At 39.1% G+C, this 24484-nt stretch overlaps 1 protein-coding gene across 2 annotated transcripts in view; it reads left to right on the top strand.

The window, feature by feature from the left end:
• Window positions 1–24484, top strand: part of LOC139700670 (maternal embryonic leucine zipper kinase-like) — a 61867-nt gene that overhangs the window by 24753 nt on the left and 12630 nt on the right. For both annotated transcript variants that reach the window (XM_071599131.1, XM_071599130.1), the window contains exons 11-12: window positions 15811–16024; window positions 22183–22286. In XM_071599131.1, coding sequence (XP_071455232.1) covers window positions 15811–16024; window positions 22183–22286 — 318 coding nt within the window. The remainder of the gene's footprint in view (window positions 1–15810; window positions 16025–22182; window positions 22287–24484) is intronic.

Here is a 24484-nt window from a genome sequence, read left to right as displayed (position 1 = left end):
ACGTGTTGATTGTTTTTGCTAATGAAGGGCGGATTCACCCATTTGGAAATGGGCGGGTTGGCAGTAGCATCTTTTAATATGGGGATATCGCAGTAGCTGAGCAGGCTAGAAACCCAAAGCCATATGTAGCTCATGAGTCTTGTGTTTCAGAAATCGATTAATGTTACGGCCCACATGCTTCATTCAACCGACAATTTGGTCCATTCGTTAACTTTTTTCCAGTGTATATGAAAATAAATACTAGACATTGACGAATACGATTCTATTATAGTGATCAATTTAATCCGACATAAAGTTTTCATTCACTTGAGTTGAGAAGAAACGCATTATCGAGACTATTATTTAAGCTCTCCTTATGGTTACAATTTAAAACCCAAGTCACAATTTTACTTAGTAATCTGCTTTACTTGCCCTAGCCCTACGGAAACCATAACGAAATTATTGATATGAAGCAAACACCTATAGTAAGATCTACCCGGGGGCTTTTTTCATGACAAAATTATGTTCCTCTTAGATTTTCATCCTTGCGGGATAAAAATGGCACAATTTTTTGTCGCTTTATTCCTTTTCATCTGAATATATTTAGTGTTTCAATTTGTTGGATGACCGCGGATGTTAAAATGCGACTTTTAATATTAAGACGACGTTGAGGACAGAAGAGTTGTAACATCAGGAAGGCGATGAAAAGAGGAAAAATAGATAATTTAGGGCTGTTCCAGAGGAGTTTGAAAGAAAGCGGTGTTTATTGGATAAGTGGAGCGATATGAATGAAGGAGAAAGAAGTTAATTTTAATTTTTCGACATCGCTCAAAGGATAAAAGTTGGACGAAAATCTGAGAGTGACTTTGTGATTGTAATAGGAATCTTTATAGGAATTCTTGATAGGAATCACAATCGCCTTTTTTCAGGTTGAAGAGAATATAGAATGATTTAGCGAGGAGTTGAAAATTTAAAGAAGAAACGGAAAAAGAGAAAATCGTGAGAGATAAATTGTATATATTGGAATTCCATGGCGCTAGTAGCATTAGATTTAGAGTAAGACATCTTTATTCAAATTCTCGAGTTTTATGCTTAAAATTAAATTTAGTGTCAGTTAAAATGAATGACCTTACTGATTTCATTAAGTGTTGCCGTGGAATTGGGAAATGGAAAAATATTAGAGGGTCCATGGAATAATAAATAGGCTAGTTAAAAAATTAAAGCAAAAGGCTCGAATGAGAAATACTCCTACTGCGGAAGGTACGTTAGGAGTTGTAACTATTAGGCAATATTTATTTATTTGTTTTTCACTTAATTATTTATTTTTCTCAAATGCGATATTAAAGGTCCAGCATTCCTAAGATTTTAATTTTTTGGAATATGGCTATATTTTATTCAAGGATTAAACATTGCATTTATATACTTTGTGCTCTTTTGAGGTGATATCGTTTTAATTGCCTGTTGAGAATTCCAAAAATATATCTAATTAACATTATTTTCTGCCTACTGCCCCCGAGTCGACCACTCTTCACTCTTCATGCATGGTGCGTTCCAAAAGTAATGCAATTAAAAAAAATTAATGTATTGAAAAGATGTGCGCAAACACTTAAAATTCTTCAAAGTACTGTCCTTGGGCCTCTGCACATTTTTGATGGCGACTCTGCCATGACCGGCACCTGCCCTGGAAGGAGTTTTGGGATCTCTCGCAAGGTCTTCGTCATGGCTGATTGGATCTTTTCTATGGACGAAAAACTGGTTCCTTTCTGGGCTGCCATAATCCGAGGGAACAAAAAGTCCGCTGGGGCGACGTCAGGACTATATGGGGGTGGGGTAGCGTTGGCACCTGGTGTTTGGCAAAGAACTCGCGGACTTGTAGTGCGTTGTGGCAAGGCGCGTTGTCGTGATGGAGTTGCCAGGTAGTGGAGATGTCTTTTCTCGTCCTGCTGACCCTTCTTCGGGGTCTTTCCAGCACATCAACCTAGTAGGTAGCGTTAACTGTCTGTCCTTGAGGAACGAACTCCTTATGGACCACTCCTTTACTGTCGAAAAAGACAATGAATATTGTTTTCACTTTTGATTGGCTCATTCTTGCCTTTTGGGCAATGGGGACTGGTAGGTGTGCCACTCCGAGCATTGGAGTTTTGTTTCTGGGATGTATTAAAAAACCCTGGTTTCATGACCAGGGATGACGTCCGAATAATCAGGTTCATTTTCAATACGTTGCAAAAGTTCACTTGAAATTTCCGCTCAGTTGGATTTTCATGACACGGTCGGCGCGCAGAGGTTTGAAAAAACTGACGTCCTGCCGCGTTCACAGCTTGGAGAGCACTGAGACCGGTTTCGCGGCCAAGCTTAGCGTCCCCCTCACCTACTCCAAGTCGTTTGATTCCATTTCAATCAATAGGAGCGGCACGGGAAATTCAATTGCATTACTTTTGGAACAGGCCCTGTATGTCAACTATGCATGGAGGAGTTGCCTTCTGGGCATTCGAAACCCTTGAACTCGGTTCCTTAAAGAGAAATATTCACGGTTTTGATATTTTTCTCTTTTGTGTTTACACCAGTTATTTGAAATGAGGAAAACAATAATGGAAAGAAAAGAGGAAAATGCTTCCACTCGCGATTTTTAGGCTACCAGTTGTTGACCATATTTTCGCACCTTTCAATGTTTTGATGTCGTTGAAGAGTCATTTCTGTTTATGCATTAGGATTCGAAGTCACTTTCATCGAGAAATAAATTGTACGAAATCTATGAAGAGTGATCATAAAATCTGTATTCGTATACTTTATTGTGCAAAAATTTAACTTTATGCTATATTGTTCGCCTAATGTGTGTAATCGATTGGCGGAAAAAAGTTTATGAATTTGATTGCAGTTCTGCGTCAGCGACAGCCTTTGGAAGTTGAAACATATAGTATTCATATCCTTCGGCAGCGATGTATACTTGTACGTAGGTAACGCGATGAGCGAGGCATTGTATTGAAATTTTGCTTTCGCCTGTACAAATCGCCTGCTGAGTTCTATTTAATGCTACGAGAGACTCATTCAGAGTCATTCTTTCCAATAGCTCAACTAGGAGATGGTTTAAAATGTTTAGAGAGGGGACACAATTCCAAAGGATGGTGAACCAGTAGCTCCATTGCCTGCTTGCACAGAAGTAACGATAACACCGTTACTACCATTTAGATGAAAGATCATCGAATAAAGTTTAGTACTGTCTGAAATTTTAACTATCTCATTGGGTGCCGTCCACACGTTGGTGACGGAAAGATTGCTCACCATACGTATTTGTGCGTGGCGGGTTCCACAAAACTCACTGTGAAATCGTCACCAGTGCGAAAATCAACTTAGTGTGTTCCTTATCTTTCCTATACTCTTGACCCTCATTTGACTTTTTTTCTGTTTCTCAATTGGAAGAAACATCTTCGTGAAAAGCATTTTTAATCGTCAGAAGAGGGCGTAGGCGAACTGAACACGTTTCAATTTTCAAAGGCTGCTGGTGTCGCAACTACTGGAGTCAAGCCAATGAAACTTGTGCCACATATACATTACGCATAAATATAACAATGTCAAATTAAATTAAATGCTCGCGCTATAAATTATGTGACTGAAAAAATGTATGGTCACTCTTTATGAAACACTAACGTTTTCACTTGAAAAAAATGATTTCATAGCACGCAAAGAATGGTTGTCGAAGGGGACTTGTTTTCTCTTGGTTATCCTTCCAAATATAATAAAGATTTAGCGAAATAATTCGTTTGGTTAAATGAGCATGTGTGCCGAAAATACTAAATCTAGAACTACGAGAAACTTGTACGCACTTACAGGTAAAATCGTCTCCCTATACACTACAAGGATTTGCCAATATTTTCAGATCGGGATTTAGATCCATTAAGCGCTACAGTCCATATCCGAGTCTTTACTTTACTACTACTTTTCTTCACATCTTTACTTAGTGTTCCTGTCATAAATTATCCTCTTCTAAATGCAGCTTTCGTAAATGGAATTCTTGTCCTAATTGCCCCTCTACTATGGCGTCCATTTCCCTCTAAAATACTGCCAAAATACTTTAACTGCTCCACCTTCTCCTGTTTACTATATTCCTTCCCACCTAATGTTTAAAGATTTTAAATGTCTCCTACCAATTTAGGATCTCATTTAGTTCGTTTTCATGTGGTTAATCTTTCTCCCGCACTGCTCGCATTGCTCCTGTTATTAACATTTTATCAGCATACGACATGTATTTGTTAAAAAGCACCGGCGATAATTAACTACCCTATCTTACTTCCTGGCCCGTGGCTACCCATTCTGATTCTTCCTCTGTTCTCCAACTTATGGCATATGATTCAAATACAGGTTCAAGTCAGTTGCCTATCCCTCTAGTTAACTCGTGTATTCCGCAATGCTTACTGTTTATTCTACTCGGTCGAACCTCTTCCCAAAATTCATAGTGCAAACTAAGACATCCTGATTTTATTCGATTTTCCTTTCTACTAATGTTCTCAATACCGCAAGAGCATGATGTGTTATTTTCCCATTTGAAATGCCAAACTCATCCTTGTCTAGGTAGTTGTTTTTCCTGTTATATAACCTTCTATTGAAAAGGAAGAAAGACATAAATTTAACCTTCTATTGAAAAGGAAGAAATACATAAATTTGCTGAAAGATGGTGTGCTTTCCCGGCGTATCTTTTGAGTGAAATCTCCTCGGGTATATTCGATGTTTTTAGGCTTAACTTTGTGGAATTCATTATCACTGGAGTAAAAAATACCAATGTATCTTTTCAGTAATTTTTTAATTCGGTACAACAAGTTTCGACGCATCGGTGTCATCCTCACGTGAGGATGACGTCGATGCGTCGAAACTTCCTCTCGGATCTTCCTCCGGGTTAGTGTCACCTTAGCTGCCGACATTTCGATCACCGAATCGGTCATCGTCCTCGGGGATGGCATCGATATGTCAGATATATGTCATTATAATCAAATTTCCTTTATTTGTAGTCCTGAGTGTATTCTATCAAATGATGAATATGAAATAATCTTACTGCGTTAGTTTTCATTGAAATCGACGTAGTCGTAAAAAAAACCTAGATTTTGTACGTACTCTTATGGTATTGGAGGTCTACCATGAGAATTATGGATTAATGGTTCAAACATTCTTGCCATTTGCAAAAAAGTGATATCATGTTCGAAATTATATAGTCGTTGTTAACAATTATATAGTTATGTTAAAAGAACAGCACGTACTTTTTTTTGTTTCAGTGGATTTAACTGTTGGGGTAAACAGCTAAAGTTTCAAATATTGTTTAGTTTTAAATATTGGCGCCTAAAAATTTATGCAAAATAAGTTTTACATCACGTTTCAAGAGTTAATAAAAATCTCAGGGTGCTTAAAACGTATATATTCACTTGAATGGGTGCTACATTTATGTCATTACTAGTCAATGTATGAACTAAGGTGATGCAGTAGTCACTCGTGCAGCCAAGGTCGAACCTCTCGAGTCCACAGATCAAGCCTCATCCGTCGATTTTACCATAAAATCGAGTAATTATACCGGGATATTACCTGTTATTGCTGCCATCTTCCTTTCTACAGCGTGCTTACTTTCATTCAGCGCTTCTTCTATCTTGCCATTTAGTATTCCTGGACATAATCTACTTGTATCTTCATCTACATCATTCCCTTTCTATTTTAAAACTGACTGGTCTAATCTCTTTGCCTAAAGCACATGGTTAAGTATTGTTTTGGGTAATAAAATTGCTCCAAAGAACCTTGCCAATTTGAATTTTTATTTTTACCGTTTGTAAAAGTGATTTAGTGACTACAGCTTTGAAAGCAGATATCCGGAAATATTTCTCATGATATATCCTGGAAGGGCTTTTCACACGCATGCATCACTTTTTATCTTTAAAGAAATGTAAAAATGGAGTTGAAAATGTTTTAATTGAACTAAAAATTGCCGAAAGTATTGAAATGCTTTCTATTCATGCATATACCATTACCACGCCTCGCTTGAAGTAACGCTCAAAGTGAAATAATTCGCTCGTTTAGCAGTGGTTAGTCCTTAAGATACGACGGCACTCCGTGGTAATTCTCCCGAGATCTTCAAAAAGTTGTATATGACCAGTAGATTACAGCCGCTATGATTCAGTGGTTCTATTTCGCAAACAGATTGTAATATTCTCGTTACTTTACCACAAACAATTTTTTTACTATTCCCCTTATCTTGTCCTCGAAATTGATGGCGAAAAGAGTTATTTTCCTAGCCTTTCCTCGCTGATGATATTTCAATCTTTCAGTGCATCCTATTTTGAATTTTCTTTAATGCTTCATCATGAAGTGACCTCATTGATTAGAAATATCAGCCTGTATTTTTATAGAAAATATCCTAGATTTAATAAATATTTTCTCCGCAATTTGATTATTCTCTTTAGGTTTCCTCATATACCAAAGAAGTACGCACTCGTCCGTTAGTAATGAACTCGGGCATCAAAAAGGTTATTTATAGAATGGAATTCTAATAACGCCGCATCAAATACTGCATAATTGACTTTACTTCATTGGAATACTATACGGTAAATTAATTCCGGTTACTCAATGCATATAATTACAACGCATCCACCCATCCAAGAAACAGAGAAACCTGGAAGAGTTGGGCATAGGTTTTGGTGTAAATACCCTACTAGATTGTTAAGTAAAAGGTTTGTGCACAAAGTATTAATAATTTAGTTCAGATATTGCTACAACGCCTCGACATTCTTCATAGTACATCCCTTGAGCGTCGACACCCTTTTTCCAGCGGCTCTTCCATGACTCGAAGGCTTCCTGGTTGTAGGATTCCGAGACTTCGCATGCAGGCTTCTTTGACGGCACTTATGGTCCCATGGTGGTGTACTTTGAGGGAGAATTGCACTTTTGAGAATAGTAAATAGTCTGCGGGTGACAAGTGGGGACTGTAAGAGGCTTAGGGAATCTTCTTGACTTGTTGCAGGTCTTCGCAAGCAGACACTCGACTATGCTTTTGGTCGTCCGCCAAGACCTTCGGGACATGCTTAGCGTACATCAATCGCATCGCCAAATTTTCAGTGATGATGTGTGCACTGTTACCTAATCAATTTCAATGCGATCTACGATCATTCGCAAACTTATCCGACGGTCTGAAACCAGAACTTCACGCATACGTTACACGTTCTCGGTTCATGACATCGACGGGTGTCCAGCGCGGGGTTCGTCCTCCACATTCTGTCGGCCATCTTTGAAGAGCTTGTGCCGCTTAGAAGCTGCAGTGTGTGACATGCTTTCATTCTTAAACTCTAAACGAATAATGCCCAATATCTTCGTACCCGATTTCTCCAGTCCAACGCCAAATTTTATGGCGTACCGCTGTTCAATCGGTCGCTGTTATTTTGCGCTTGTACCGAGTCACTCGACAGGGGTCCCCTAAAAACACGACCTAGTCTGAACGAACGTTCGCCGGCGATTGGGGCGTGTTGATGATCAAACACCCCACCACCGAGTCTGCGCGGTGCGACGTACAGTCACGTCAGGAAAAAATTGTTTCCGATACTTTTTATACCAACCTTGTATATCGGGAAGATTTGATCCTTCATGATAAACAGCAATAATTGGATATGGAAAGCATTGTATCTAAATGCAACAATTTCACAGGGTAAAAATCATTCGCCTTTATCGGAATTCAAACCCAGATCCCTCGATGACCGGCCGAGTGCTTTAGCCAGTATCGAGGGGTCCTCTTAAACTCTGAAATAGCTTAACTGGCTAAAGCTTTCGGCTGGACATCGAGGGATCCCGGTTTGAATCCCGGTCAAGGCGAATGATTGTTTCAATCTGGAATTGTTACATTGAAATGCATATTTGAGGATGACTCCGTTAGTGTTTCTTGGAATTTGTCTGTGTATCTAAGACTGTTGAACATGCGTTAGAGAGAGATTTGGGTTGTTTCGTTTATGGCTCAACAAAAATATAATACCGTCATATTGCGACATTTTTAAGGTAGCCATTGATTGGGAAATGAAGATAATAAAAAGCAAAATATATGGGTTGTGCTAAATCTCATTTGACAAAAAGTCAAACTTGCTCATTGACTACTGGGACGTTTGGTTTTTGACTTATTTTTTCTACGAACTGCAAGAGTATTTAAACTTTTTCATTGAAGAGAAATAATTTCTGCTTAAATTGCCTGTAAATGTTTGTTAAAAACAAGAAAAGGTTCATTCAAATATGAAACGGGGTGCTTGCGTCAATTATTTTCATTTTTGGATTGAACCGAAGTTATTCATTGGTTTTGCAAGGGTTGTTATTTGCTAAAACAATTGCACTGAGTTTAAGTACCAAATGTGGTAGAATTTTATTATATTTTTATCCGTATCATAGCAAATTGGCTTTCGAGTTCAAATTATTGTTTGGATTTTTACTATTTTGTCATAATTTTTGATGATATTTCATTTTTAAAAGCGTGGCTAAGGTAAACTATGATGTTGTATTAGTATGGATTAATCTCTACCTTTTCTGGAAGAACAATTGAAGTTTTTGCCTCTTAATTTAGCTGATTGGAGAATGCCTGCCCATCTTATTATCTGCTAAAATTTTAGAGCTTCTGTTCTCGCTGGGAACACATGATTCCCAAAAAAATAGCATTAGCTCACAATATAAATGTCTGTGCATTCATCTGAGTAATTAAATGAATATAAAAAAGTAGGTTTTCGCGTAAATGCTTAAATTATTGGTAAACAGAAAACAGAAGTTCTAACAATGTAATGAATTATATAATTTCCCTGTTTATGATGAAATTTCGTCATTCCGGAGTTACCTTATCCAAGAATCGATTAAAGAAATGCCCTCTAGTGATCCCTTCTGGAAATAAATTACGAGAAAACATTCGTTTGCATATATATATATATATATATATATATATATATATATATATATATATATATATATATATATATATATATATATATTTTATCATGATATCGCGCTGAGAAGCACTTATTATGTGAGCATGCGGCTAAGTATGGAAAAACGTGATTTTTGGCAGGAAATAATGGAAGTGTGGGGACGGACGTTTGGGAATCAAAAATAAGTGCTACCCTTAGTAGTGATGTGATAAAGTAATGGCACAAAACTCATTTCCTTATGAGCATAACCAAATCTCAGTAAAATTGAGTCTGTCAAGGTGTAACGTATAAATCTCGAGAACGTCTGAGATGGCAAAAATTTTCTCCTGGAAGATGCATGCTAAAAATGAGTTTTTAGGTAATATATTTAAAATGAAATTCCTTTTCCGCTCGGCCATCCAAGAGTCACCGGAAACCAGCTAAAGGAAATTTCACCCGATCAATGCTTAGTGCGTCTTAATCATTTGTCGTTTTTCTGTTCGTAATGTAGATGACATCCAATTGTCCATTTGACTTAATGATTGTTTTATTTTAGTTTTTTCAGTTTTGCAAAAGACAAAATGGATCGCATTTAAACGACTCGATGCCGTATTTTTCGGTTGAGCATTAGCGTCCCGTCCTTTTTGTTACATCAGCTTTGGGTTTCCCGGAAATCGGGTGGTAAAAATTACAATTACGACTTCATCCTTCCGTAGGCGAGGGCTAAAATGCTCCTGAATTAGGGAATTGTACCCTAAATTTATAGAGGGCATCCTTTTGAGTAACGGATCTAAATTATTATGGGGGACCCTGAATGCTACACTTTACCTTTTCTTTACCGTTGCTGCATTTGGGATATTTATTCACTCACATGAAATACGACGTAATAGCAGTTATTTAAATCGAATCTGTACCCAAATGTGCTCTTAAGCTGAAATAAGTGCATTTTTATTGGGCATAATTCACTGCGTGATTGCATCTATCCGGAATAAGCAACCCTTGACGGATTAGTTGAAGGAGATGGCGCCTGTTCTTATTGTTTGTACGCATTTAAAAAATGTAATTTTACCATATGCCATGGTTGGATTTCCCTTTTAAGACATCCTAACCAAAATTTTCATTTTTGATAAGGCCATCTAACGGCATACTTTCAACACTAAATTGTGTGGTGTGATGTCCAATATAATTTAAGCAACCAAATCAGTTTTTGATGGAAGTAGATGGTTTCTGTTTTTTGGAAACTACCGTAATTAACTTTCTTTTTAAGTTAACCAAACGGGGTGGCTAATGATTGAATGATTTATCTGGAGGTAGTGAATTCAAAGGCGCTAAAGGATATGTGTTGCTGATGGAAAATAAATACGAGGGAATAGGAATGAAAATATAAATTTAATCTATTCATTAATAGGAGATGGAATAATCGAAAACATTTTGGCTCGGGAAAGAGTAAACACGGAAGAATAATTACGGAAGAATAAAAAAATACGAAAGATATCCTGGAGTGAAATATATATGATATATAATAAGGCATGAAGAGTTCAGGGGGTTGAGGAGTCGATCAAAGAGCAGAGTAAACTCAATCCTATGATTTATGATTGCTAATGATGTCACTCATGATAATAAACCGAGGTTCCCCTCCTCGTGGAATCGTTATTGCTGTTCACCTTAGGGTGGACTGGGCTACCCTCGTTTCAGTGCTTCTGCAGTATATTTGGGAGGCGACTTGGTGGTTTCTTTTTTTTCACAGGCGTTCGTGTCGTTTGTCGTCCTCTCGCGGTGAATCTCGGATTCGGAGCGAGGCGTGCGATGCGTGCGATTGCCGTTAGAGACCATTGCCTCCGGACGGGGCCACACTTCTCCATTAATGGGTGGCAACTGGGTTTCGTTTGCTTTTACCCTACCCTTCCCCAGTTAAGGATTCGGATGGCGGATATGCGGATTACCTCTCACCCATTTTCACTGCCTCGTACCCCTCTGATTGCAATCCGTTTGCCATCAGCGTACATTGATTGGAAACCTTTATTATTCAGAGCATTGACGTAGTGGTTCTGTTTACAAACATGTGGCGGTCTTCTGATTCCTCTATCGGATATTGTGCTTTTTGGAGATGCCTTTGCATCGTTGATAATTTAATCTTATTTTAACATTGAGGCCACCTATGTTGTATATTGGTTTATCGCCATTTCGTAAGGTTTCTTGGATCGTAAGAGGAAATTTTTGTTATTTGAGGTGTCGTGCTGACTTAACTTTCGCGCTGACTTGAGTTTTCGGTGAATAGTCATCATGGTAATCATACGATGTACACTAAATTTAATTAATTCAAATTTAGAATTTTAAAATTCGTTACACCTCATGTTTGCGTAAACTATAATGGCAACTAGTGGTTTCATTTAATCTCGAGGCGCTTTCAAACCCCGATTCAGAGAGAAGATGCCGCGAACAATGAAGAGTGTAAAGGCAAGAAAGTTCTTAGATTTTCCGGTTATATAGTGTGCTTGCTTTATGGTTGAGTTTGGCGTCATTCCTCAGCGCTAACAGGATGTTGAAGGAACAAAACCTTATTTACATCGCATTTTTGGAAAATAAATCAACATTCCTATTATCCAATGCACCAGTCATATAACCCATGATTTGAGTGTCCTTGTTTAGCCAAGCTTATAATTTAAATTATTTAGCAAAATATAGGAATAATCCCCAGTGCATTTTTCAGAAGTGTTTTTAGCTATAATATATAGCATTTTTCTTTTAACCGCTAAAGACATTTTAGTTTATCTTTTTTTTATCTTTCGTGCTTCAATGCAACAATTATTTCAGAGTGTAAAAATCATTCGCCTTGACCATGATTTTTACACTCTGAAATTGTTGCATTGAAATGCACATTAGCGGATGACTCCGTTAAAAGTTACTGTTGCGGCATCTCCCGCAGTTTCTTTGGAATTTCATGCTTTAGTTTATTTCTTCTCATGGATTCATTGTTTATGCGCAGCGACTGATTCTGTGAGAGGACAGCCGTCAAGTGGTGTAAAAATTTGATAATATTAACTAACATGGCTCCTCATTATTTGTTTCCTGATTCGATTTGTGAGTATTGGAGGGAAATGGTGGTTGTGTCGGATGTTTAGCTGCCTTTTCGCCCTGCGCTAATCGATTGTTTCGACAGTGTCCCAGCCACCCCTTGACTTCCACGGTTCCGGTTGACCCCTGTTTAAGTTGTGCTGCGGTAGCCGTGATTTGGTGGGGAAGGGTGGAGGACTTGGGCGGAGGGAATTTTAGGATTCGGGGGGGCAGGTCGGGGTGTTCTGCGCTTGTTACGTGCAATGGCGTGGGGTGGAGCGCGTTTGGAGAGAGGGGGAACGGGAGGGATGAACCGGAGCTCCCCAGGTTTATGGCCGTGGTCTCGAATGGTCGTTGCTGTGCGAGGTTTAGGGCCCTGCTTCCACAACTTTATTGTGATGAGAATCGCGGTGGCGCAGAATGCTTGGGAGGGGGAAAAGAGAACGTGCGGGAGGGGGACGGGGAAAAAGCCATGCCATTACACGGTCGGTTTCTCCGAATTATTTGTACATATATTTTACCTTTGCCCTAAATTTTTCTTCATTTCCCCCTAGGACTTGCATCGAGTTTTCGGTTAGGACCGGGCACGAATGATCGTCTGTTCTCGCGTAACGGCGAAGCTGGTATCTTCTCTTGACAGTGAAGTTATTTTTTTGGCGTTTCGCCGCAGATTAAAAGGCATATGTTCACTTGGTTTAATTATTTCGATTGAACTATGTACCATTTGTAAGCCGTTGTTTTGGTGGCCAGAGATTTTTATGGTACTTTGCTTATGTTATAATTTTATCTGTGGTTATGTTATAATGTATTTTGAGTGTTGAATTTTTTCATTAAAGTTAATATTATTGCAAACGAGCGTGCAACTATTTTGTTGAGGACTAGTAAATGAATCCGACTTCACTCTGCTAAAACTTTACTAGAAATTAAATTACTGTAAAATCCGCGTATTATTTGAGTTCGTTTTTGAAATGCCTCGCAAACATCGTAACATCCTTCTGAAATACCTATGGAAATAATACACCATTCTTTTGTGCTGCCAGTTGCCTTTTTCAGCTAATCGTCATTTCTACCTCCCGTAATACCCGTCAGAGTGAATTTCGGGACGAATTTCTACCCTTCTCCGACCTATTGAAGGATCAAAATTTGCACTCATTATCGCCATTCCCTCCGCCCGTTCACTCTCCAAGTATCTGCAAATTTCCTCCACCAATATTATCTCTTCACCCTCCTCATTCGGTTCTCTCTTTTTGTCTTCTTTCTTCTCGATCTAGCTTACTCTTACCATCCTCCCCCGAAACCACATTTTCAAACCTCCAATGGGCACCTCTTCACAGGACAACTTTTAACATGTGTCACATTAAATTAAGTTTTTTTATACGTTCTTATTAAGAGTCCCGGTTATAAATCTTCTCCTTTTCAAATTGAATCTTTTCATAAATGATTTGATTTTAATTTTCCGTAAATAACTGTTGGAGCTCACGAACTTGCATCTAGGTTAGGCCTTTCGACTTCTATCCGAAGTTTTGCTGTCGCACATGTTTATTATTTGATGGCTTTTATTTTCATGTTTTTTCCGTCCTGGATATAAAATCAAACCTCAAATGCTTTAGCATAGCCAGTTTACTTTTTTTTTAATTATTTAAATTCGCAAGGGGCGCAATTATTACGATAGCCTTAAGCGTTCGTTGGGGAACTTGTGTGGTTATTAACTGATATCTTGTTAAAATTTTGTCTTTCTCTTGTATTAATGGTTATTTCCCTTTATTGTATTTCAATATTGGCGCATTAAAAATCCCAACTCAATTAAGAGCAATGTACATTGGTGGTTCTAGAATGGATTTCTAGCATTCCAATTTTTTCCGCCAGTAAAATCACGAATTCCAATCTTGCATTGATTCAGGTAGGTGATTTAGGTAATTTTGTAAGACTTATTCGAGGAAGTACAACTGCTACTCATCTGCTCACCGTAATAAGAATATAATGACCTCCATCGTCGTGCTCAATCACCAAGACGTGATGTTTAGCAGGAAAAATAAAAAAAGTGGGAATTATCCTGGGCATGGGACCAAGTGACACAGTTATTCTTTACAAAATTTTCCATTTGAGATGAAGTACCCGAAGTTTCGCATGACAGTTTTGCGGCCGTAATTTGGGACAGGAGTGACAGATGAAAATAATTTTTTTGAAGTCTTCAGAGACGTTCACCGTGGTGGTACATCCTGCGCGAGCTGTGACATGAATCGTGCATTTTTCACGCCCGTGTGAACCGGAAGATTTAGAGTGCGGTGTGAAAGCATTGCGGTTGGAGTTTATCGCAGAAAACCATTCGGAGCACTGGAGTTCTGAGAGAAAAAAAATGAGGTGTCGACAGTCTTGTCGGTCGCCATTGTCGTGAGAACGTTTGCAAAGTGGCTGGACACCTCAGTAAAGAGAAAAGGTTGGCGAGGTAACTTAAAATTCCGACACCCTCCCCGTCTTGCGGACGATGATTGCTCGTGCGGATAGTGAGCCCTTTGGAAAGCTCTTTGTACCGAAAGGAAACTTGTATTGTAATTTAGTTCGGACAGCGTTCTTTGCAGTTACCTATACCAACGGAAATGAAAACGATAGTATTCGTACGCTAACTAGATGCAGTTGCATTGCATCAACACTACTCTGGTTATACCCTCGGGGTTGGACTGACTATTTCAGTTCCACTCGACACAGTGTGAAAGTTTTTTCAACGTGTAGCCTTCTGATGCTCGAATTAAAGTGATTCAGCTTTGGAGAAGGCGTTTATGAAATTACGCGGTTTTATAAAGTGTATGAAGTCTGGTTATTTCGCGGTCATGACATTTCGTAATTATGTTCGTTTTTATAATAGAGTAGCTCGTAAAATGATGACTATTCATAGGCAGTTCATGAGCGCACGTACCGTGGTTGAATTCATTCCAGTAAATACAATACATATCCTATCCGAAATGGCAGGGTAGGAACATTTTATTGTTTGTATTTGTATTTATTCCCTCTAATATTAAATGCAAGACCTCATTAACAAATGTTACCCGATTGCATTTTATAACCATTTTGATTGACCATTTTATTCTATGAATGATATTAGAGATCAAATATGCAACTATGGACAAAAATAGTTATTTGGTTTTATAATGTCTGATTTGATGATGATGAGGTTGTAGTGTTTTACACTTGAGAATGCTCTTAACCCATTATGTCTTGTATTATAAAAAATAAAATTTGCTTCAATAGCAGTAAACTTTCCAAATCTAGGTTAGAATGCGATCCTATAATTCAAGTGACATCGAAGCCTAGAAATACAGAATACAATATGTGAAAACATTCGTGTGGAGTGTGACACTCTGTGGATAGTCGGCATTGGCTATTCAAAACCATATTACAAGGGAAGCTTCCACGAGGAAAGCCGAGGGACTGTACGTAAGAAGTAAAAAGGTATATTGGATCAAAATGTTATCAGGACATATGTGAGTTAGCATTGTAGAGGGGAGAAAGGTGTGCGATGAACCTATATTTGGGCATAAATGTTGATGATGACGATAAAAGTTGAAGTGTACACTTTTCCGGCCTAATTCCTGGATTTGTTCTATTTAAAGCATTTGTTTCAAGGGCGTAAATGAAATGAGTCTTCATTGATTGAATGAAGAATTATGCGCGTTATTATAGAATATTTAATTTGGCGTAGGGGATCTAATAAAACTTTTTCAAATCAATAAATTAAAGTTAAATCTTTGGTTGATTTTTGAAGGGTGATTGTTAGTATTCTGTATTGTTCTTTGTGAAGCCATTGATGGAGATTGATGATATTCGTTTGGCGAACGCACACTTATGTTCCCACTTTAAAGGAGATGTGATTTCTCTTTTTCAGGAATCGTGCCGATCCCGATGGGTACTCTGCGTTTACTGGCACTCCAATTTCCGCCCGGAAGATGTTCGGCAGCATAGAGAGGGGCCTGAACAGAGTCAAGAACATCCTCACGCCCAAGAAGAGGCAGCAGCATGCTTCCTCCGAGGGGGAGAGAAGACGCCAGAGGCGTAGGCACGAGCAGCATCCGTCACAACCGGCTCTCGTATCCGGAAAGGTAAACATCTCATTTGTTACGATGCTGTCAGGAATTTTTTTCAGCGGAAATTGTTAGCCTCGAGGATATTATAAAATCTGCTCGAAGTAAACTTCATTCGTTGGTCGTTTTTATATCATGCATGATTTTGTGACAATGTTATTGGACTTTCCCCTAAAAGCCAGCCAAGATGTCCATTTATCGTTAAAGTAAAAACGATTTATAACGTTGCATGCTTTGAAGATTTTCCCTTATTGAGAAGGGAGGATAAGAAAAATCGGCGTCTTAGTAGAAGCGTGATGCTGACTACACACATTCCTTCATGCGTTTTAGAGGTGAGTTAGTTTAGTTTTCTTCCCGTATTGGATACACTGCGACTACGTAAAGCGACGCTAAGAAAATTAGATGATTGTCAAGATTTCTTCTGGAGTATCGGAAAAATTTTAACTATTCTAAATCCGAGAGATATTCTAAGAGAGAAACTTATCGTCCGAAAAAAGGCAGGATGACGTCAAGATGGAATATTTCAGGTTTACCTGTTGTCCGATTGGCTTTCTGTAACCGAGAAAATAATCCAAACCATACAAAATAAAATTTGTTGAAATCATGTATAATTTAAGTAGACTGTCCAACCAAAAAATATTAATGAAGTTTTTCTCTCACCGTTTAGAAAAGAATCATTATTTTCTGCCGGTGTGGTCTTAAATATATTTCATTTGACTGTTGTCGAGGTGTACAGCTGTTGCATCTTTTGAAACTGTGTAGATTTATAGTTTGTTAAATGAAGGCTTGCGATATTGTTATCCGGTCATAACATTGTTCGATAACCACAATAATGGAAACATTTTTTGAAACGCATAGATTATGTCAAGATATCGAGCTTTTTGCGTATTTTGGGTGGGTAAAACGGCTAATTCATCATGGTAGCGTTTCTAGAATGCGTTAGCCGTTGGGTACTCTGATACCTGCCGCAAAGGAAACATAGTTATATGTATCATTGCAATGAAGAATTCTGCATTCTCGGGTTTCACCGCGTCGTTGTTTGAATTCTTCAAACCACCGCCGCGAAAACCTACGCAGCCATGTATCATTGCAATATTCAAGACTATAAGTAAATTATTTACTATTACACAACGAAGATAGCGTTGGTTTTTCAAAATTATTGGTCCAAAAGAAGTGAAATCAGCAATTAAAATTAAGATAAACATTAGGGTAGCTACTCAGTCAGACGTAGAGAAAGGATTATATATAATTTGTTTCGTTTACCTTAAAATTAAATTGTTTTTTTTAAACATGCCGGTCAATTTATTGAAGTGCAGAAGTTAAAAAAAATATATTTACTGCTCTTATGAGCACGAGTATCACATGAAAAAAGCGCAAAGATTGGAGAAAAGTCTTGCTATCGGTAGGATTGGGAGCCTATTTCTCCTATTATTCATTGCGGACTCTTATCAAAATAGTGTTGAATTATTCTGTCTGTATTCTCTTAATTTTAGTACCTTGTCTTTCTAGGGGACTTCTTCATTGATATTCTAATAATTCTATAACGTTGTACGTAGGGTTGTGTTAAATACAATACAAGTACCTACCCAGAAATTCTCAGGATTTTTGTTCCAGGTGCCGGTGCCTAGAATCCCTGGCACGAGTGATGGTACTGGGCTTTTATTTTCCTAACCAGTCTGATCGTTCAATTCAAATGATTTTAGCGATTATCAAAAGGTGATTCAAATCAACTGTCGTCCAAATATTCCTCTAATCGGCACCTTGAGCCCAACCCATCTTCTTACCTAGATATCAGTATCTTGGTTTTTTATCCTTTTGCTATCCTTGTCTTCTGACTCCAAGGTATTAGAACCTAGTATTCTTGCTATAGTATTAACTCTTGGTTCTTAATTTTTGACTCGTTGTACAACTTTTGTCTGTATTTGGTATAATCGCTGATTTGATATTTTTGTGATGGTTAAAAAAATGTGCTAGACGTATGCAAGATGTTATCTGAATAATGCAAAATACCACTACTTTCTCATGAAACTTTTATCCACATCATGGTACATTATTATGGCGTCCGTCACTAAGTTTCCACATTTGGGTGGAAACTTAGTGACTATTTAACTAATGTTAAACATACTACTATTGAGCTCTCTCTTGTCTGTTTATTTTTCTCTATACTTGTGTGGGAATAGCTGTGAATTTTTCGCGCTTGATTTTTACGTGCTGTTGTATTGGGCAGTTAAGAAAAATGCGTGCCAGTTACCGTTGAAAAGTATTTCATCCTCATTGAGGTGATATTAAATTTCTTAACTGCAGGTAGCATGAAATCGTCGCTCAATACTGGGGAAATATCGACTAAGAGTGTTCAGATTAAATTTTTTTGCTGCCTAATCTTAAAAATTTATTTTCGATGTCAGCTTTTATTAAAGGTCATACGAAGTCTTGGTTGTCCCTAGGGCCATGCAAGGATAATATTTTAAGCAAATTTTAGGGCAGAATTGATTGGGGAATATGTTGATGCAATTTTTTTTTCGACTCATAGCCAAAAGCTCACGTTACGACCATTGTGCAATGGTCTGGTGTGAACTTTGAGATTCATTTTTGGGAGCTAATATTTAATACTGCCTAATTCAACGAAGGGTTTAGAGTAGGCTGAACTTGAAATGTGCAATAGGGGAATTATATAGAGTTAATAATCGCGCCTGTTCATATAACCCATCTTTGCCTCTTTCTTTTGTGTCATTTCCATAGTGTGGGTGTAAACGATATTTTTCAACTGTGTGTTAACTGTTACCACCCCATTGTCCTAATTCGAAAGTCTTGAAGTAGACGCTTATCTCATTGAGATAGCACGGTTTAAATGCGGAATTAGATAGTACACCTCCCGCACGCTCCGCGCAAGGGTAATACGTTTTCCTTCCCGGCTGCGAAATTTCATTCCTTTATTCCACGATCTATTGGGTTAGCGGACGCGATCAGCGGCCATAAAGAACCGTTTATCAGGATTTCTTTTTTCTCTAGTCTCTGTAGCGGCCGCGGGGGGGATTTATAGTCTCCAGTCGGGCAGCAAGGTGCCGTTAAGCTGGCTCGTGTGACATACTGGAGGAACTCTTAAGAGTCGAGACCAATTCATATGCGTCGGGCGGTTATCGCTTTTAACACACACAGGTCCCGGGGCAGTTTCACAACGCGTGTCCGAGGTCCTCCGCCCTCCTTTTCACCCCTTCTCACCTCCGTAGAGCTCCCTGCCCACCACTCTCCCTGTCCTTTTTCCTCCTGCCCTGACCCGTTCGCTAACTCGGTTCCCCGTCGCCGGGGTCCTCGTTATCGTCGTCGAGGTTTATAGCACAACTGTGGGATCGGGCGCGAGGGCCGGGAGGGAGCAGGTTGGGGGGCGTGGCGCAAGCACGTGTGGATGTCGTCCTGAGCGGTCTCGTTCCCCCATCTCATCCCGAAGAGGCACCCGCCGATCCCACCTACACCACCTATTTGCTTCCCCCGAGTGCCTAGCCGTGTTTCGCTCATCTCCGAGCGGGACGTCGCGACGAGCCGAAGGTGGTGGTTCGGTGGGTGACTAATGGGATATGCAACCCATTCGCGTCGGGTAGACAAGGCTTACTTCTCTCATTCCTGTTGCCGTTGTGTTTTTCCGATCGCGCGCGCGTGCTTGTGCTATATTAAAGTCTGAGACAGTTCCTAGGATGGGTTTCCTGCCTGCTTCCCGTGGCTTCTTAGTCCCCCTTGAGAGGTTCGCGAGCCCCTTGTTTATGCCGCGCTTGTCGCTACCGCTCTCTGGAGTGGTAAGAGCGGTCACGGTCCTTATAAAGCCGCTTACACGCGGTTCTCTGGCTTCGCACGGGTGGATGTACTTTGCCTATTGTTCACCATCTCGAGACAGCGGCAAGTTCCCTTTATTTTTTTATTTTGACTACGACATTGTTTACTACGTATTGGAATCGCGCTTGATTTTATGGGTAAGGGTTTGACGGATTTTTTCCTCCAATTCGTTGAAACATGAAACCGATTTCCGCATTGATGCTGCTAGGTTGAAGGACCATTCCAGATGATTAGAGTGAAGTAATTTATCATGTTGGAAAATAAATTCATGCTACAATGGTATTTTGAATTGATACGTGAGTGAATGAATGCTGAATCGATGTTAACCGAGTTAAACGCTTTATATCTGTTGTTAATTCCAATCGCTACTCGTCTCCAGATTCACACTTCATTAACGATCGACCATTGATAAAAGCTTTACGGACCAAGGCGCTATTTATTTATTCATTAAGTAGTCTTAAGTTAAAACACTTCAAAGGCATGAATTTAATAGGATATGCCTGTTGTAATGCCTTTTACGATTTCAACACCTTATATAGTTTTTATTGTTATGTTAAGATTATGTATTTGCCTAATCTGCTGAGTGTGATCTATTTGCAATGCGTGGTTTGGGTCCAGAAATGCCCATCCACTTGGAAATATCATCGAATTCCTTAGGATGTAGAACAATGTGAAAGGAGAGTTTGAAATGTTCAAAAGTAATCAGACCAGGCAAAAAAAGCCCTTTGACATAGTATTTTAAACCTTGAAATTCCTTAGAATTCTAATTCCACGTACAGTGTACGCTAATACTTGTAAAAGAATGACGTGCTTAATATCTTAATATATTTTCACGGCTTATCGTTTTTCTCAGGAATTTAGGTAAAAGTAAACGTTATTGGCTTTTGATACATTACTTTTCAAGAAGCTATGTAAAATGTGTGAACATAGCCTTTGCTATTTTATGCTTTGTTTGCATTTGTCTTTGTTCGTGAATTGACAACCACCACGGTACTCATCCCAAAGGTTGGATTTTATAGAAGAGGTTAGAATTCATCTTGAACCGAGCTGCTGAAATTCTTGTGTTCAAACTGGGGTTCCGGTTCCCTTCCCTGCACCACCTGTGCTCCTCCACAAAGAGTTGGTTTCCAGGAAATTGCGCCGTTTGTATTTTATGTTGATACGTGCAGGGTGATGAGGGTTATCATTCAGAATTCGAAAATTTGCTTTCGCGTCAGTAGTCGAGATCTCTGCCCACTTGTGTGCAATTCCTCTTTATTGCAATGGTAGTTCATTATAAAATGAAAAGGATTGAGGTAATTAATTTTCATGTGCCTCTCAATGGACAATTTCGAATAACCTTAGCTCCTAGTGCACCTAAAAATAATATTCCCAACAAAACTTTGACTATTTGAGAAATTGTGATGCGACCTCTGATCAGCCTCCAGAGAGGCGCTATTTTCAGTCAGTTCGTTTGAGTTGTTTTCTCGTTTGCGTTTGGATGGATACCGGTATGAAAAACTAATATTTTCAAAGTTTAACCCCTGAAAAGTGCTAACAATTACTTTTTCGATGTCCAAACTAGAACGAAGTTGAGCAGAGTTACGCCACGGATCCCGATCTACGGAGATGCACATGTGCCCTTGCATTTGCACCTCCTCAGATTACGTCGCTGATTGACTTCATTGAAGGGATTTTAGATTATTCAGACTTGTTATATGCGTTTGAACTGACATTCTGATAAAATTTGCTAAATTCATATAGGTATTCGATGGCGTCGTTTCCGTTTTGCTGTGTAATTTAGTCTAGGCAGCGGATATGTCTCCAATTAAAATTCTCAGAGTAAATATGTTTGTTGGATTATTGCTTGCATCTATTCGAGTTTCCGGTGAACATTCTACGCAGTCGACGGATAGCTTTATAAGAAATGCCATATAACCAATATGTAAGTTACAATGCAACAATTTCAGGGTAAAAATCATTCGCCTTGACCGGGATTCGAACCTGGATCCCTCGATGTCCGTGCGATTGCTTTAGCTATTTAAGCTATCGAGGCGTCCTCTTACTTTCAAAAATTTAATATCAGAGTGCAATAGGACACCTCGATAGCTTGACTGGCTCAATCACTCGGCCAGACATCGAGGGATCCGGGTTTGAATCCCGGTCAAGGCGAATGATTTTTACTCTCTGAAATTAATGCATTGTAATGCATATTAGCGAATGACTCCGTAAAAACGTTACTGCTGCGGCATCTCCCGCAGTTGGGAATTCGTCAAAGGTATATGAAGATAACGGTCAGTTGTTATAAAATCTTTGGATTACACAGGCAAAGAAAATCTCATTCTTCTTTTTTATGGGTTTGTACTTTTCAGGATCTCTGTAACGTTTCAACAACCGGGAGCAGGAATGCGGAACACGTTTTAAACGAACTCCGAAGAGCCCTGCTCAGTAAGGGAATCCCTTGCACACAAAATGGGTGAGTATTGTTTTTTTGAAATTGATAATCCTGGCGGCATTACTTTCCATTTCACTTGGTGTTTTAATTGATTTCTGTAATCTGTGCCAGTCCATGTGAAGGACCTAACTTAGTTGGTATTTTGTGTCAGAAATATCCGTTTACTTATTCGTGGTTTTACTCACTGACTAACCTTCGAGTTATTACAATCTCTCTTGACCATATAGTAAAGTAGTGATGTATTAAAACTTATATAACCCTGCAATTGCAACGCATGTAAAAATAAATTATCATTATTTAAACTTGAATGAATTTTACCCGTATTTAATTGTGTCTGTGGACTAAAGATATGTTTCAGTAATTATAGCTATGTACCAAATGGCGCATATATGTTTTCTCTCTCAGGAAATTTGGCTGGTGATTTTAGATTGAACATTTTGAATCCTTACGGGTTTTAGATCCATATATGCCAGTCAGCAGTTGAAGATAACATATTTTTAAGAGAAGATAATACCTTTCGTTGATATTCATTACGATTTACGTCGGTGTTTGATAAATATATAATCGTCTTAATCAGGTGTTTAGTTTAATATTAGAGGAGGGAATGCTAACCCAAGTACCCAAATCTTACCGAGGTTCTCTTAAATTAAATTGAAAAACTCTATATTTGTACATTGAAGGCATGTATAGTGATATTTAATGTTTTGAAATAGCACATGAAACTTATAACACGTCCAAAACTCTTTACTCGTCTCTCTAGAGTGGTGTCATTTTTATGAGCGTCGTCCACTATTAGGGTACCGTCAATCACGATGTCTTAATAAACGTTTCCAGCGGACCCAGACATTTATCATGTCATGCCATGCCATTGTAACGAATGACAAAGAACGGAATACGTGAAAGTTGCAAAGACCGGAATCCCTCCAGATATGAACATCTTTACTCTGGCATGTTTTGCAATTTATTTTCAATAATGATCGAAGAAAGGAATATCCGCATTCGGGAATCAAGGAAAAATAAATTTTTCAGGAATTACCCCGCGTGAGTTTTTATTCTATTGAGCGTTTAAAATCCACGAGACAGTCGCGAAAAGTTTCATTCTCCACCACTGAGAAGCGATTAATGCTCTAGTCGCGCGGATTTGCGTTTCCCCGTTCACTCGGGGGCGTGCGACCCAGCTTCCCTCGTGCGCTGTACCGAGCGTAATAAACGATCAGGTGAGGAGGGCCCAATCAATGCCGGTTTTCGACGATGGCGAAATTCGAGAGGATATCTTAAGACGAGGCGAATGGATGCATGTGGAAGGAAGGAGAGCGATGGGGGTGGATGGGTAGAAATTGAGAGGTGATGTGGGGTGGGCCTCCGGGGCCTTCCCTCTCCGCATCACTAAACCTCACAAGACTCATCCCCACCGCCTCTCCCTCCCAGCTTCCCTCGCAGCGTTTCTCTAGCCGCAGCGTTTCCAAAGCGCACTGACCCTTCTGCCGTCTAACTGTTCCCACGATTCCCGCGCTCCGTGTTCCACATCTCCCGTATTTTTGGACCGTCGAACCATTTCTGTGAATCCTTAGCCAAGGATTCCTGAGGTTCGCGGAAAAGGGCCGAGTCCCTACTTCCTCGAGCAGATTTTTTCTTCTCGTTCTCCAAGCAGTGTGGCATGCCTTCCGTGGCATCAGAAGTTGAATGGAAACCTCAAACGCGCCCCTTCGTTCCATTTTCGAGAGCTGAGATGGACAGACTCTATAAATAAACATGGGTTAGCGTACTGACCGAATTTGGCTCATAGAAAAGTTTCAGCTAGAATTATTATGTAGGTCCTCTGCGTTTTAATACAGGCCAATGTTATTTCAGTATTTTGAGCGTATCCTTGATATGTATCTAGCTAACGCAATATGGGCAGTTATGACTTTGTAATTAATTTTTATATGCTCTTTTTATTTGAATAATTTTTTCGTGCACTTCCTGCCGATTAACGTGTTTGACGGTAAATGGCTGTTGCCTGGTTTCGAGACTTTTCTATGTTACCTTCGCTTTAATTTCTTCTCATTTATGGGTGTTACCATGTACCAAGATTTATCATAAGTGTCGGTTTTAAGCTTTTGCAGACCAAAGCGGATTCTTCTGTAGAGTCATACTGATGCCTATATTATAACACTTTTTTCTAGTGTTTTTCTTATGGCTAATGCTACTTCAATAGTCTGTAGCGTTATATTGATTCA

Source organism: Hetaerina americana, unplaced genomic scaffold, assembly GCF_022747635.1.
Source record: "Hetaerina americana unplaced genomic scaffold, ioHetAmer1.1.p SCAF_106, whole genome shotgun sequence".
Taxonomy (NCBI): Eukaryota; Metazoa; Arthropoda; class Insecta; order Odonata; family Calopterygidae; genus Hetaerina; species Hetaerina americana.
The sequence above is the reverse complement of the archived record's forward strand: the minus strand, read 5'-3'. Positions and strand labels throughout refer to the sequence as shown.